This window comes from Neolamprologus brichardi, chromosome 13 (genome assembly GCF_056152115.1).
Source record: "Neolamprologus brichardi isolate AB-2024 chromosome 13, ASM5615211v1, whole genome shotgun sequence".
Lineage (NCBI taxonomy): Eukaryota > Metazoa > Chordata > Actinopteri > Cichliformes > Cichlidae > Neolamprologus > Neolamprologus brichardi.
In genome coordinates, this window is record NC_142116.1 from 14,427,833 (window position 1) to 14,439,941 (window position 12,109).

At 42.5% G+C, this 12,109-nt stretch overlaps 2 protein-coding genes across 2 annotated transcripts; one reads left to right on the forward strand and one right to left on the reverse strand.

Moving 5' to 3' along the window:
- Nucleotides 1–948: 948 nt before the first annotated feature.
- On the reverse strand, nt 949–3,478 carry ppifa (peptidylprolyl isomerase Fa). The gene is made up of 6 exons (XM_006783801.3): nt 3,205–3,478; nt 3,046–3,076; nt 2,887–2,975; nt 2,716–2,812; nt 1,525–1,600; nt 949–1,398 (listed from the first exon to the last, which is right to left on the reverse strand). Exons 1-6 carry the CDS (start codon nt 3,346–3,348, stop codon nt 1,263–1,265), a joined length of 573 nt encoding a protein of 190 aa, XP_006783864.2. The 5' UTR covers nt 3,349–3,478; the 3' UTR covers nt 949–1,262.
- A 175-nt stretch (nt 3,479–3,653) lies between these two features.
- LOC102779604 (uncharacterized) lies at nt 3,654–11,542 on the forward strand. The gene is made up of 5 exons (XM_006783806.3): nt 3,654–3,956; nt 4,111–4,290; nt 8,975–9,200; nt 9,304–9,430; nt 10,500–11,542. Exons 1-5 carry the CDS (start codon nt 3,716–3,718, stop codon nt 11,244–11,246), a joined length of 1,521 nt encoding a protein of 506 aa, XP_006783869.2. The 5' UTR covers nt 3,654–3,715; the 3' UTR covers nt 11,247–11,542.
- Nucleotides 11,543–12,109: the final 567 nt, after the last annotated feature.

A 12,109-nucleotide genomic window follows, 5' to 3' on the forward strand; every position in this document is an offset into this window, starting at 1 on the left:
TGTTTTTGCCATCGCTCTTGAGTGCAAGGCTTACGCAACACTAAGCGTATAGATTACGATAAAGGGGCTTTTAATGGATTATTCATGGTGGTTGTGTAATGCAGAAGAGCGAGGGACTTGGAAAACATTTTTTTTCCACTTGCCATGAAAGTGCTGAGAGATAACAGACATGTAAACCGGCCAGGACGAACACCCCCTCCCCCATTTCCCAACACTTGTGGACAGGAAAACCCCCCCACAAAACGATGCCCACTGACTCTGTGATAACGCAGACACTTAGAGAAGCAGGAGCATGCACCAGCTGTAAAGATGTCATTGTTTTGCATGTGTGGTAAAAAGAAATGGCACAGTCGTCTCCGGAGCCAAGTTTCCATACACATTATTGGACATGCATTCCAAAATACTAAAACTAAACCCGAGGGTGGGGACCCAAATTATATCAAGTTTGTTACAACATCTCCAGCTCAAACAGAGCGAGAGCCGAAAAATCTCTATGGCAACAATGTAATCTGAGAATTCAAACAAACGGAGGAAGGTCAGCGCACATATGGTTTCATTTAGGGGCAAGAGCTGCCTTTTTCTTCTTCATTATTTACTTTTATAAAGTATTAGCTCGATAAGCAGCACCACCCAGTCTCTGGCTTTCAGACATGTCTCTCTCCCTCTCCAAGACGCCATGCGTCTCAATAAAAAAGCAATTTCAGGTCCTGAAACGACTTCACCCTAAGAGGCTCTAGCTCACATGCCCATCGTGCATACATGTGATGCTTCAGCTGCAGTGTAGGTGGAATGTCACATGATGTCACATCCTGCTCTTGATGGACAGGAAGTCAGTCGCGCTGGAGCCCGTGTCTAAAAAAAGCACGCTGGATCGTTTCCGGGAAGCTTTAAAAGCAGCAGGATTTGTGGCGCATCAGAGCAAATGTCTTGCAGTAAGACCAGAGCTGGTAAAGTCGAAAAATATCGGTCATTTATTTGGCAGTTATTGGAGAATGAGTCACCACACAATTGTTTTACATGCTTGCATACAATTTAGATCAGTCGAGTAAAGATTTTAGAGAGTAAAAAGGTCTGTCTGAGCGTTAGAAACCTCTGGCTTTGCTCAACCTCAAAACCAGAAGTTAAAAAGCACAGATTTGAGTAAAAGCTGATCACCTGCAGCCCCGCCTTCAGAGTGCACGAACACACGAGCCAGGACAGAGTAAATACTAGATTGCTGCACAATGACTCATCCAGAAGAAGTCTGTGAGTGCGCTCGGGCGTCATTTGATCTCACCGCAGTCTGTGATGACAATTTTTTTGATCACACCGCCGTCGTGTAAACCAAAGGATTCCATCTTGGAGACCACATCCATCCCATCCTTCACCTGACCGAACACCACGTGTTTACCATCAAGCCTGCCCAAAAAGAAAGACAAGAAAATGAAAAAGAAAAGATGAAAAAGTGGCTCCAGCAGCTTGTGATTGATGAGGCACGAACTGGAGTCTGAAATGACTGATTAAAAAGTTCTACGGGGTGTTTACCACTCGGTTTTCGTTGTGCAGATGAAGAACTGCGAGCCGTTGGTGTTCGGGCCCGAATTTGCCATTGAAAGCGTTCCTGCAGAAAACCATAGAAGAAGAAGAAAAAGCAATCAATTGAACTAGATGCTGTAAACAAGATCTTGATGTCCTTTTTACTCCTGATCCAAGGACATCTAGGCCTCATTACAGCAACGTCATGCAAGATTGTAAAAAAGAAAAGAAAAAAAAGGGCCTCTTCTCTTGTGATCTGACGCATGCTGTGATTACGCAAAGCACTAAATAATGTGCACATGGATGATGTTTATTCAACAAACACAGTTATTTTGATTAGTGCATGTTGACTCACTAAAAACTAGGTCATTCACAAGAGGATTGCAAAATGTATATGCCCAGCAGTTTGAGCGCTGCATGAGATTCTGCACTGCCATCTAGTGGAGAAAAAGTGGGATTAAAATGCAGAAGAACAGCTGGCACACAACACCTGGAAGTTCAGTTTTGGTGCAATTTTCACTTCTCCTAATGAAGTTCTCTAATCAGTAAGACCTTCCCCCACCTATATCGTTTCTTTGCACACAGCTCCATACTTCACTGCTAAAGATACTTTTATCACTGTGTTGATGTCCTTCTCACCTGAGTTTCTTTCCAAAACAGTTTAGACTTTTATCAGAACTCAAAATTTTTCACTTTCCTGAACACTGTCCAGCAGCACGTTAGTGTTTTTAGTCAAATTACTTCTGTAAACTCTAGAGATCTTTATGAGGGAAAATCCCAGCAGATCAGCAGTTTCTGAAATACTCAGACCAGCCCATCTGGCACGAACAACCATGCCACGTTCAATCACCTTTCTTCCCCATTCTGATGCCTGGTTTGAACTTCAGCAGGCTACAAGCCTAAAATGCTTTGAGTTGCTGACATATGATTGGCTGATTAGTTGTTTCAAATAAATCCTTCACATTTCATTTTTGTGTCTGAGGCCACAGTAGGCCTACATTTTGCAATACTCCTTCCAAAGTCAGTACGTGGTTTGATAACAGTATAAAACCACTTGGTGTTTAAGTCTTAAAACAGTGGTGAAAGGTTTTGTATTCACTGATCACAGAGTTGAAATGACTGACTGACGTTGCATGTTTTGAATATGTGAAAAGGGTTTTTATTATTTTACTGTAACCCCTCAAAGCTGTGGAGCTGTACCTGGACCAGTGTGCTTTAACTTGAAGTTTTCATCTTTAAACGTTTTCCCATAAATAGATTTCCCTCCTGTACCGTTGTGGTTGGTAAAATCTCCTCCCTGCAAGAGAAAAACACAACAGCAACAACAGAAAAAAATGCCAAATGACACTGCACCTTCACTGTAAACTGTACCTGACACATGAACTCGGGGATGACCCTGTGAAACACAGATCCCTTGTATCCAAAGCCATGCTCCCCGGTGCACAGAGCCCTGAAGTTTTCTGTGGATCGAAAGGATTTTTTAAATGAATGACGATGAGCCCATCGTGGGAAGAACGTGGCTTCACCTACCTGCAGTCTTTGGCACCACATCTACATTCAGCTGCAAGATAAAACAAATCACAAGCACTTATCTGCACAGATCTGGCAGATCTGTCAGTATACTGACAGATATGAACGCTACAGGTCAGATCAAGGTCTTTGGAGGCGACTATGATAATAGCAAGCTACCTCAATGATTATTCTCCCCAGAGGATCGCTGTCAGCATCGATGTCCAAAAATACTACCGGGTTCTCGACGGGGCCGGGAGAAAACAGGCGCGCTGCAGTGATACCCAGCGAGCTGTACCTCATACGATTTTTTATTTGAAGCATAGCTGCTTAGCTCACACGGTGAGGCGGACCTGCAGACCATGGCCCTTTCTCAATTCTCAAGTACGCAAGTTCTCGCGTTCTCTGCACGGGAGTACGTACTTGCCGAGAATGCGAGTACGGACCCGCGATTTGTTTTTTGTTTTTTTTGTTGTTGTTTTTTTAAATACGCTTTATTGACAAAATACAGATACAAATTAACAAAACACAATGTCAGGGGGTTTCGTATAAAAAAAACTAAATACATACAGTCTAAAACTGTAAATGTGACGTCATTTCCGGGCTAAAACCGCAAAGGATTGTAGGTACAAGCGGCTAGAGCGCGAGCGCTATTACAAGACAACAGTCACACAGACAAACAGAGACACAAATGGCAAGGAGCTGTTGTATTATTAACTGCCATAGCCGGTCGCATAACAGCCACGGGAAGCCAAAGGCTAAAGGAATTGGTTTTTATCGGATTCCTGCGTGGAATAAAAATTATGCAAGTGATGTTTCCGAAGTCACGAAGAGGCAACGGATGGCCTGGATTGCAGCTATTGGAAGACCAAATATAACGTTCCAGAACACTCCACCTCACATGTTAGTCTGCTCCAAGCATTTCCACAAAGGTGAGTGTGTATGTGTTGTAGTTAAGTCATTTATCATAACATTATTGTTGATGTAGGTCACAGATAAGTCTTATATTCATTTGAATTAAATTCTTTGCGCTATGCTGCTTTGTTTACTGTGGCTTTGCGGGCTAATGTTTGTTGTATTTTGTAGGCAAACCAGCCTACAAAATGATGGAAAGCGATCCAGACTGGGCACCCTCTATCCATCTTGGTCATACTGAGTTGAAAGCTGCTAAGACAGTGAAATTTGATGGAAGAGCGAGATCAAAACAGCCACAAGTCTCGCATTCCTCTGGGCCAGAGACGGATAATCCAGGCGAAATCCACGCAGGTAAAATTGTTATTTTCCATAAAAATCTTGTACTTTTCCCACTAGGGCTGCCACGATTAGTCGACTAGTCACAATTACGTCGACTATCAAAATCGTTGACGACTGATTTAATTGTCGATGTGTGGTTTGAAGCTTTGTAAGATCACAAAAGACGCAGGAATAAGTAGTAGGATTTAAGAGTGTAATAACGAACTGAAACAGAAGATGGCAGCACTGCATGTACAAGGATGCCAGCTACCGTTAAATCCCGAAGAAGAAGAAGTAGCTCTGTCCCAGAATTCATAGCGCAGCCCAGCTCAATTTCCAACAATGGCGGCAGCTAGTTCAGAATCAGATCAGAATAGTGTTTATTGGCCAAGTATATGTGCAGACACATACAAGGAATTTGGTTCCGGTAGATGGGGGCTCTCAAGCACAGCAATGTAAATCACACACACACACACGTGTCTATATATACATTACACATGCGTACACATACATTCACAAAGCTGTGTAAACCAACTATAAATAACTAATCTAAACTTATATACATAAAATACAGAAATGAAATGAGGTGGAATGAATACTACAGAATGTACATAAGGGGCAGTTGCAGTCTGGCAGTGGGAGCAGTGTGACAGGTCAACTGTTTAGAACGGAGATGGCGAGGGGAAAGAAACTGTTCCTATGTCGGGTGGTCCTGGTCTGCAGGCTTCTGTACCGTCTGCCAGAGGGCAGCAGATCAAAAAGTCTGTGTCCATAGTGTGAGGGGTCTGTGATGATTTTCCCTGCCCGTTTCCTGGTTCTTGAGAGGTACAGATCCTGGATGGAGGGCAGGGGGGTGCCGATGATCTTTTCTGCTGCCCGTACAGTCCGCTGCAGTCTGCTCCTCCTGTTTAGTGGCTGCACCATACCAGACTATGATGGAAGAGCACAGGACAGACTCAATGACCGCAGTGTAGAACTGGATTAGCAGCTCCTGTGGAAGACTGTACTTCCCCAGTTGTCTCAGGAAGTACATCCTCTGCTGGGTCTTTTTGAGGATGGAGGAGATGTTGGTCTCCCACTTCAGGTCCTGGGAGATGGTGGTACCCAGGAACTTGAAGATCTCCACAGTCAACACCGGGCTGTCTGATATGGTAAGGGGTGGTAGAGTTGAGGGATGTCTCCTAAAGTCCACTGTCATCTCTACAGTTTTAAGAGTGTTCATCTCCAGATTGTGCTGACTGCACCAGAGTACCAGCCGCTCAACTTCCTGCCGGTATGCAGACTCATCACCATCCTGAATGAGGCCAATGACGGTGGTGTCATCTGCAAACTTTAGGAGTTTAACAGCCTAGTTCTTGGAGGTGCAGTCATTAGTGTAGAGGGAGAACAGTAGTGGTGAGAGGACACATCCTTTAGGGGCACCAATACTGAGGGACGGAGTTTCAGAAGTGACCTCACCCAGCCAAACTTGTTGCTTTCTATCTGTCAGCTGGTGATCCACTGACAGGTAGCTGGTGACACTCAGGGCGACAGGTCTGTAGTCATTCAGTCCTGTGATGGTGGGTTTCTTGGGAACAGGGATGATGGTGGAGCGTTTGAAGCAGAAGGGAACTTCACACAGCTCCAGGGATCTGTTGAAGATGCGAGTAAAGATGGGAGCCAGCTGTTCAGCACAGGTTTTGAAGCAGGAGGGTGAGACACCGTCTGGTCCGGAGGCTTTCCTGGGCTTCTGTTTCTGAAATAGTCGGCTCACATCCTCAGTGTGTATTCTGAGTTTCAGGGAGGAGGAAAGGGGGGTGAGAGGTGTGGTGAAGGTCGTTGAGTCTGGAATGGGGAGGGTGGTGGTGGTCGTTGGGTCTGGATTGGGGAGGGTGGGGGTGGTCGTTGGGTCTGGATTGGGGAGGGTGGGGGTGGTCGTTGAGACTGGATTGGGGAGGGTGAAGGGGGGAGAGGTGGAAGGTGTGTTGGGGGTCAATGTTTGAAGCAATGTCTCTGGGGAGGGGAGGGTGAGGCGTGGGAGTCTGTCCGTCTCAAACCTGCAGTAGAATGTGTTTAACTCGTTGGCCAGGTCTTTGTTTGCTTCAACAGTGAGTGGGGGGCATTTGTAGCTGGTGATTTCCTGCAGGCCCCTCCACACTGACGCAGGGTCGTTGGCTGAGAGCTGTTCTTCCAGCTTCTGGGAGTAGATCCTTTTAGCTGCTTTGATCTCCTTGGTCAGTGTGTTCCTGGCTTGCTTGTACAGGGCCCTGTCACCACTTCTGTAGGCGTCCTCCTTGGCCTTACGAAGATGTTGGAGTTTAGGAGTGAACCATGGTTTATTGTTGTTGTATGTGCAAAAGGTCTTCGTTGGCACACAAACGTCTTCACAAAAACTGATGTATGACGTCACAGTGTCCGTGAGCTCATCCAGATTCTCAGATGCAGCTTCAAAAACAGTCCAATCAGTGGAGTCAAAACAGTCCTGCAGTTCCCGCTTTGCTGCGTTAGTCCACTTCTTAGTTAGTTTTAATATTACTCTTATTATTCTTTCTGGGTCACAAAATAAACGTTTAACATATTTTCAGGCGAGAATGTAACCGTGTAAACCGCAAATATCTGCTCAGTTTATCAAGACACCACATATTTTCAAAAGCGCTCCGACGTTTTCGGAGACGTCTGTTACCCACTAGCTCCATAGTTAGCCGGGGGCAAGGCTCACTAGAGCCCGTGAGAACATCCGACTCCCAGCAAATCGTTTTCAAACCCACCGCCGTCTTTCGCTACTCAGGTTAAACATATATAAGTCACTTTGATAACGTAAAAATGTTATTGTTTGTTTGTTTTTTTAGTATTTTATTTGTTCCTGAGTAAATCGGTTTGGCTGAGATCAAAGTTATAGTTTTTACACAGCTGAATAAACATCAAGCAGACAACTGATTATCAGAAGTGTGAGATGCTCGAGAGTATACTCAGGTGTCCTGTTATATTTTAGATAGCAAGGAGTTTATTAAACTTCACCGAAACAATCTGCGAATTTTATTAAAATGTAATAAACTATCATTTTGTCTTTATTTTTAGTTAGCACATACCTTAAACACTTAAAGCTGTAAACTAATGATAGTTATATAAGAGCAGATGCATGCTGGTGCAATAAGCTGTACGTTTTACGTCCAATGGATGCATGATCTGATTAGTCGACTAATCGCAAAAATAATCGGTGACTAGTCGACTATCAAAATAATCGTTTGTGGCAGCCCTATTTCCCACTGTGTTTACCTGTGTTTAGCTCAACTGTTTTGCTCTTTGGCAACTGTGGATAGTTCAGTTCAAAGTTACAAGTCACTGTTTTTGCTGTCTATGTTTTACTTAGATTTTTCATCACGGTCATTTGTTTTAAAAGTATTTATTTTAAAACTGTATGGGTCAAAGGGCCAAGTCAAGTTTTAAATGCCAACGTAGAAATGTGGCTGTTTGATTTACAGAATTTGACTTCTAAACAAAGTAATCAAATCGTGTGTACGTGTGACGTCACACTCACGGACAAGCGCGGAGCAAGTGACTCCGCGTGAGAGGAAACAAATCTAGTCATAGAAATTACGTTATTATTATTATTATTATTATTATTAAATTTAAAATTAATTTAGTTATTAAGATAAAGCAGTAGGGCAAAAGGGAAAAAAAACAGCATTTGTCATTTTTTAGAATAAAGTCAAAATACTAATTTTATAATAAAAATAAAATAATATTTTGAGAAACAACATTACTTCAACAACATTACTTCAAGTCGTTTCAAGAACTATGAACCAGTAAATACTGCTCCTTCGTTCTTGTTTTAAATGCAGCAACAGTTCAATTTCCAGTGAACTTACATTTTGACATTTTTAATTGATTACAAATAAATAAATAAACATTTGTATGAACAGAGCCTTTGCACTTTGCGCTACGTCATATCCACAAGCGGGAAGTACTGCTCGCTCACTTCCTGTTTGAGGAACCATGACCTCCAGGAGAGATAAATTTGTGCTTGAGGAGCAAGAAAAACAATATCGCGAACATTGTTGTCTGCCTAAGTGCACAGGGAAGTAGACACCTTTCGCGCATGCGGGGTACCGATCGGGTTTCCGATACGGATCAGGTAGTGACACAGGGCCGCGATGGGCCACGCTATGAATTCTGGGACACAGCTTCTTCTTCTTTGAGGTTTAACGGCAGCTTGCATTCTTGTACATGCAGTGCTGCCATCTTCTTATTACACTCTTAAATCCTACTACTTATTCCTGCGTCTTTTGGGATCTTACAAAGCTTCAAACGACGCATCGACTATTAAATTAGTCGTCGACGATTTTGATAGTCGACGTAATCGTGACTAGTCGACTAATCGTGGCAGCCCTAACTGACAGTAGACACTGATGTGGCTTATTGAATCTTTTGGACTGTGTTCAGCATAATATTAATTAGCCATTAATTGGAAGAGGTGTATTGTTGATGTGTCTGCTATTCTCAATGTATAATGAATTATAGTGGCTGTTTGTTAGCCATTTGCATACTCTCTCTCTCCCACTATATAAAATATATAGTGTATTATCTAACTTATTTTGTGTTTGTTGTATTTTATTTGTATTTGTTGTATTCTTCTTCTGCTAGCTGCACAAATTTCCCCACCGTGGGATCAATAAAGTTTTATGTTTTATTTTCACAATAACATATATTAATGTACAATCCTTAATATGTTTTGTAGGTAACCCAGCATCAGGTGAGCAGCCTATGGAGTATAATTCTGCCTTGGATCATGACTATTTCTGTGACCCACAACCTGCTTGCCTTGATGTGACAGTAGAGCAAAACATGAAGTTAAAAGAAGAAATGGGAACGTTAAGGAAAGAGATCCAGGAGCTCAAAATGCAGTCTGCTTTTGGATTACAAAGATTTGCCGGATCCGATGATGACATTCAGTTCTACACAGGGTAAACCTACGACACTTAGCTAGACATGTTACACAAAAATACCAGTTTGATTGTGAGCAATATTGTAAATGACCTGTAATAACTCTGTGTTTTTTTACAATAGGTTTGCAAGTTACCGTCACTTCATGATGTTTTGGGGGCTGATTGAGCCCTCTGTCCACAAAGTGATTTACAGGTCAAGGTCCGAAGCTACTGAAAGAAGGAGTGAAGCCGTAAATGCATCACATATGGTTTGTATTTGTGCATTAAAGATTTTGAGAAAAAACAAACAGGAAATACATGTCAAACCTTTTTATTGTAACCTGGAATTATATAAAAGTATCATATGCACGTGGTACAGCATACATTAACATCAGTCAGGCACAACTTTATGACCACCTGCCTGATTATTTTGTTGGTCCCCCTTTTTGCAACCAAAACAGCTCTAACATGTCGAGGCATGGACTCCACTAGACCCCTAAAGGTGTGCTGTAGTATCTGGCACAAGTCCGGTAAGTGGTGAGGTTGAGCCTCCATGGATCGGACTTGTTCCTTCAGCTCATCCCACAGATGCTCAATTGAATTGAGATGTGGGGAATTTGTGCTCCATGTCAACACCTCAAACGTGTTCCTCAAACCATTACTGAACCTTTTTTGCTTTGTTGCAAAGCTGAAAGAGGACATGAAAGGGTGTATATGGTCTAAAACAATGCTTAGGTAGGTGGATCTGGTGCTTGGAGCTCCCTAGGGTAAGTGACACACTTGCACCTGGCTGTGCTTGTGATATAAAAGAAAACGTGATTCATCAGATCAGACCAGCTTCTTCCATTGGTGGTCCAGATCTGATGCTCTCGTACCCATTGTTGCTGCTTTCGGCGGTGGACAGGGGTCAGCATGGGCACCCAGACTCCTCTGCAACTATTTAGCCCTAAGCCCAACAAACTGTACTCTGTATTCTGGCACCTTTCTATCAGGACCAGCATTAACTTTTTTTTGGCAATTTGAGCTACAGTGGCTCATCTGTTCGCTCATGACCTTGTCGGTGCTTCCTTGGACCACTTTTGATAGATACTGGTCACTGCAGACCAGGAACACGCCACTAGAGCCCTTCTCAAACTCACTCAAATCCTTACACTTGCTCATATTTCCTGTTTCTAACATCAACTTTGAAGACAAAATGTTCATTTGCTCCCTAATACATTCCACCCACTAACAAGTGCCATGGTGAATAGGAAATCAGTGTTATTCACATCATCTGTTATGTCTGATCAGTGTAATTAGTTTTATAAACATGTTGTATGATGTTTTTTTCTTTTTCAGAGGCAGTCATTGCAACCCATTGATGAGCTGTTCCTATTCCAAATGTGCCTGGCTGCTGGTCTTGAGGAGAGAGACTTGGCAGACCGGTTTGGCATTCACCCCTTGACTGTAAGCTGCATTATCTCTTCATGGACCAACTACTTGTACACTCTCTTGGGTTCTGTGTGTATCTGGATTGATGCTGAGGACATTAAAGCTCACCTCCCTGATGCCTTCAAAGACTTTCCCAATACTCAGGTGATAGTTACTTGCACTGAGCTAAAATGCCAAACTGCATCCTCCACTCTCCCCCAACGTGAAATGTTCTCCACGTCTCACTGCACAATGAAAGGTCTGATTGGGATGGCCCCCCATGGCGCAGTGACCTTTGTTTCTTCACTCTATCAGGGGTCAATAAGTGACGAAGACCTCTTTAGGAGATCAGGTTTGGCTGACCTTCTTACAGAAGATATGGCCATAGTGGTTGACGAAGGATTCCTCATGTCTGACTGTGTGGATTGGAAGGTGTACTGTCCAGCTTTTCTTAGCCAAAATAACCAGATGCTAGCACACAGTGGCTTCCAGAGACAGGAAATTGAACGACTCAGCGCACATGTGGAGAGTGTAATCCGAAGGGTTAAGGAAAACAAACTGCTTGACTCGGTTATACCGCTATCGATTGCTGGAAGCATTAAGGAAATTTTTACTGTGGCTTGCTTGCTAATTAATTACCAAAATAAACCTCTCGTCAAGGCACGGGCTAAGTAACGCACATGAATATAGACTTCACATGACCGCGCAGACAGAAAGTAACTGGGTAGGTAAATTGTGAACATAAGCAAGTTGTATATTTCTATAAATAAGGAATTTTCATTTCCTTGTTCTGAATGTTTTCTGAAATGTAGACTATGTCAACAGATGTAGAGTCACAGCAGCATGTTATGAACTGATGCCACGATGTATAAATTTCATGAATAAATCTGAGTTGTTCCCAAAACAGTCACTGAATATAATTTTAAATTACTTTAAAATGCATTCATTTAAATAAAATGAATTAACACGAATTTACACTCTAATGTAGTTCTTTAGACTTTCTGAAGGTCTTTCAAAGTCTTTCTTTGGATTATTTTTCACTCATTTTCAGGACTTATTTCTGGCCTTTTCCCCCCCATTAAAAACCCCCCAAAACATGTAATGCTGACCTATGAATCGTTCAAGGATTAAAAAAGGCACCTAATAGAAGGGATGAACTAGTGCTGTCTACACATAACAGACAAAATAGTAAAGAGCCCATTTTATATTGTATCTTTAGGCCCTGATACTAGCAGCCTGAATCTATCTGCAGCTGAACAGTATCTGAAAGTGGTGTCCTTAAAAAATAGGGAAAAAAAATCCATGATGTAAGAGACTGAGAAAGTCATACAAAAATAGTTTGCTTCAAATTCTTGCTGTTAAATGTGGTTCTGCAAGCTACTGAGTCATGGAGCGTTTTCTTTTTCACTCAGCTGTACATAATATATAAATAGTTTAAACTGACTATATTTAGAACAGCAGCATCATACTATCACTAACAAAGCATGAAGGTCAGCGTTGAGCTGGATGTGGGTTGTAAAGGCGACTGCTGTGCATAG

Excerpts from the sequence above, each read along its gene's own strand:
- ppifa (XM_006783801.3), bottom strand. The coding sequence starts at position 3,348 with ATGCTTCAAATAAAAAATCGTATGAGGTACAGCTCGCTGGGTATCACT. Across the intron at positions 2,813-2,886 it reads TCCCCGAGTTCATGTGTCAG|GGAGGAGATTTTACCAACCA; the intron begins GTACAGTTTACA and ends TTTCTCTTGCAG. Across the intron at positions 1,601-2,715 it reads GTTAAAGCACACTGGTCCAG|GAACGCTTTCAATGGCAAAT; the intron begins GTACAGCTCCAC and ends GGTTTTCTGCAG.
- LOC102779604 (XM_006783806.3), top strand. The coding sequence starts at position 3,716 with ATGGCAAGGAGCTGTTGTATTATTAACTGCCATAGCCGGTCGCATAAC. Across the intron at positions 4,291-8,974 it reads TCCAGGCGAAATCCACGCAG|GTAACCCAGCATCAGGTGAG; the intron begins GTAAAATTGTTA and ends TATGTTTTGTAG. Across the intron at positions 9,431-10,499 it reads CCGTAAATGCATCACATATG|AGGCAGTCATTGCAACCCAT; the intron begins GTTTGTATTTGT and ends TTTCTTTTTCAG.